Source organism: Penaeus monodon, chromosome 32, assembly GCF_015228065.2.
Source record: "Penaeus monodon isolate SGIC_2016 chromosome 32, NSTDA_Pmon_1, whole genome shotgun sequence".
NCBI lineage: Eukaryota > Metazoa > Arthropoda > Malacostraca > Decapoda > Penaeidae > Penaeus > Penaeus monodon.
Window position 1 is genome coordinate 24,479,199 of NC_051417.1, and position 605 is coordinate 24,479,803.

A 605-nucleotide genomic window follows, 5' to 3' on the forward strand; every position below is an offset into this window, starting at 1 on the left:
ATTCGGCGCGGAATCCGAACTCGTCGGCGACGTAGCGAACCTCGGCGAAGGTACCGTCGGGGAGAGGGAACCTGGGGTGGGAGGGTGGGGGTTAAAGATACCAAACGTCAAACGACAATCTTCAGTCAACTACAATGTGAAATTATGCAGCAAACAAATGCACATTTGTCTCACCTGTTTTTACTCGTTATTCAATTTTTATTTGCAGACAAATATCTTCCTTCCTTCTCTTTACTGTAAAGATAAAAAAAACTCACATCGAACACTAATTACAAACAGTATCCGAAACCACTTACAGATAAGTCCCTTGCATGTTGCTCTGCCCTTTGGATCCTACGCTTCCTACGCGATTCTCCCTGATCCCGTTTGCCGCCTCGAAGACGTAGGCGAAGGACCCGTCACCCTGATCCTGCCGCTCGTCGCTGAGGATAGCGATGAAATCCCGATCCTGAAGGCTGGGTCTCTGGAACTGAGGGGCACAGCAGACGGCGGCCACCAGGCAGGATAAGACGGCCTAAGAGGATGTGCAGGAATACAGAATGAACACGGAAGAGGAGAAACAGGGATAGCATTACGGGAATGAAATCCTCATTGCAAAATCATTG

The 605-nt window shown here is 48.9% G+C and overlaps 1 protein-coding gene across 1 annotated transcript in view; it reads right to left on the reverse strand.

Moving 5' to 3' along the window:
- The window catches only part of LOC119593297 (cuticle protein AM1199-like), a gene marked incomplete at its 3' end in the record, with an annotated part of 1,173 nt that continues 568 nt past the window's right edge, over nt 1–605 (reverse strand). Inside the window, 2 exon segments of the mRNA XM_037942225.1 lie at nt 1–71; nt 297–514. Of these exon segments, the coding sequence (XP_037798153.1) occupies nt 1–71; nt 297–514 (289 nt within the window).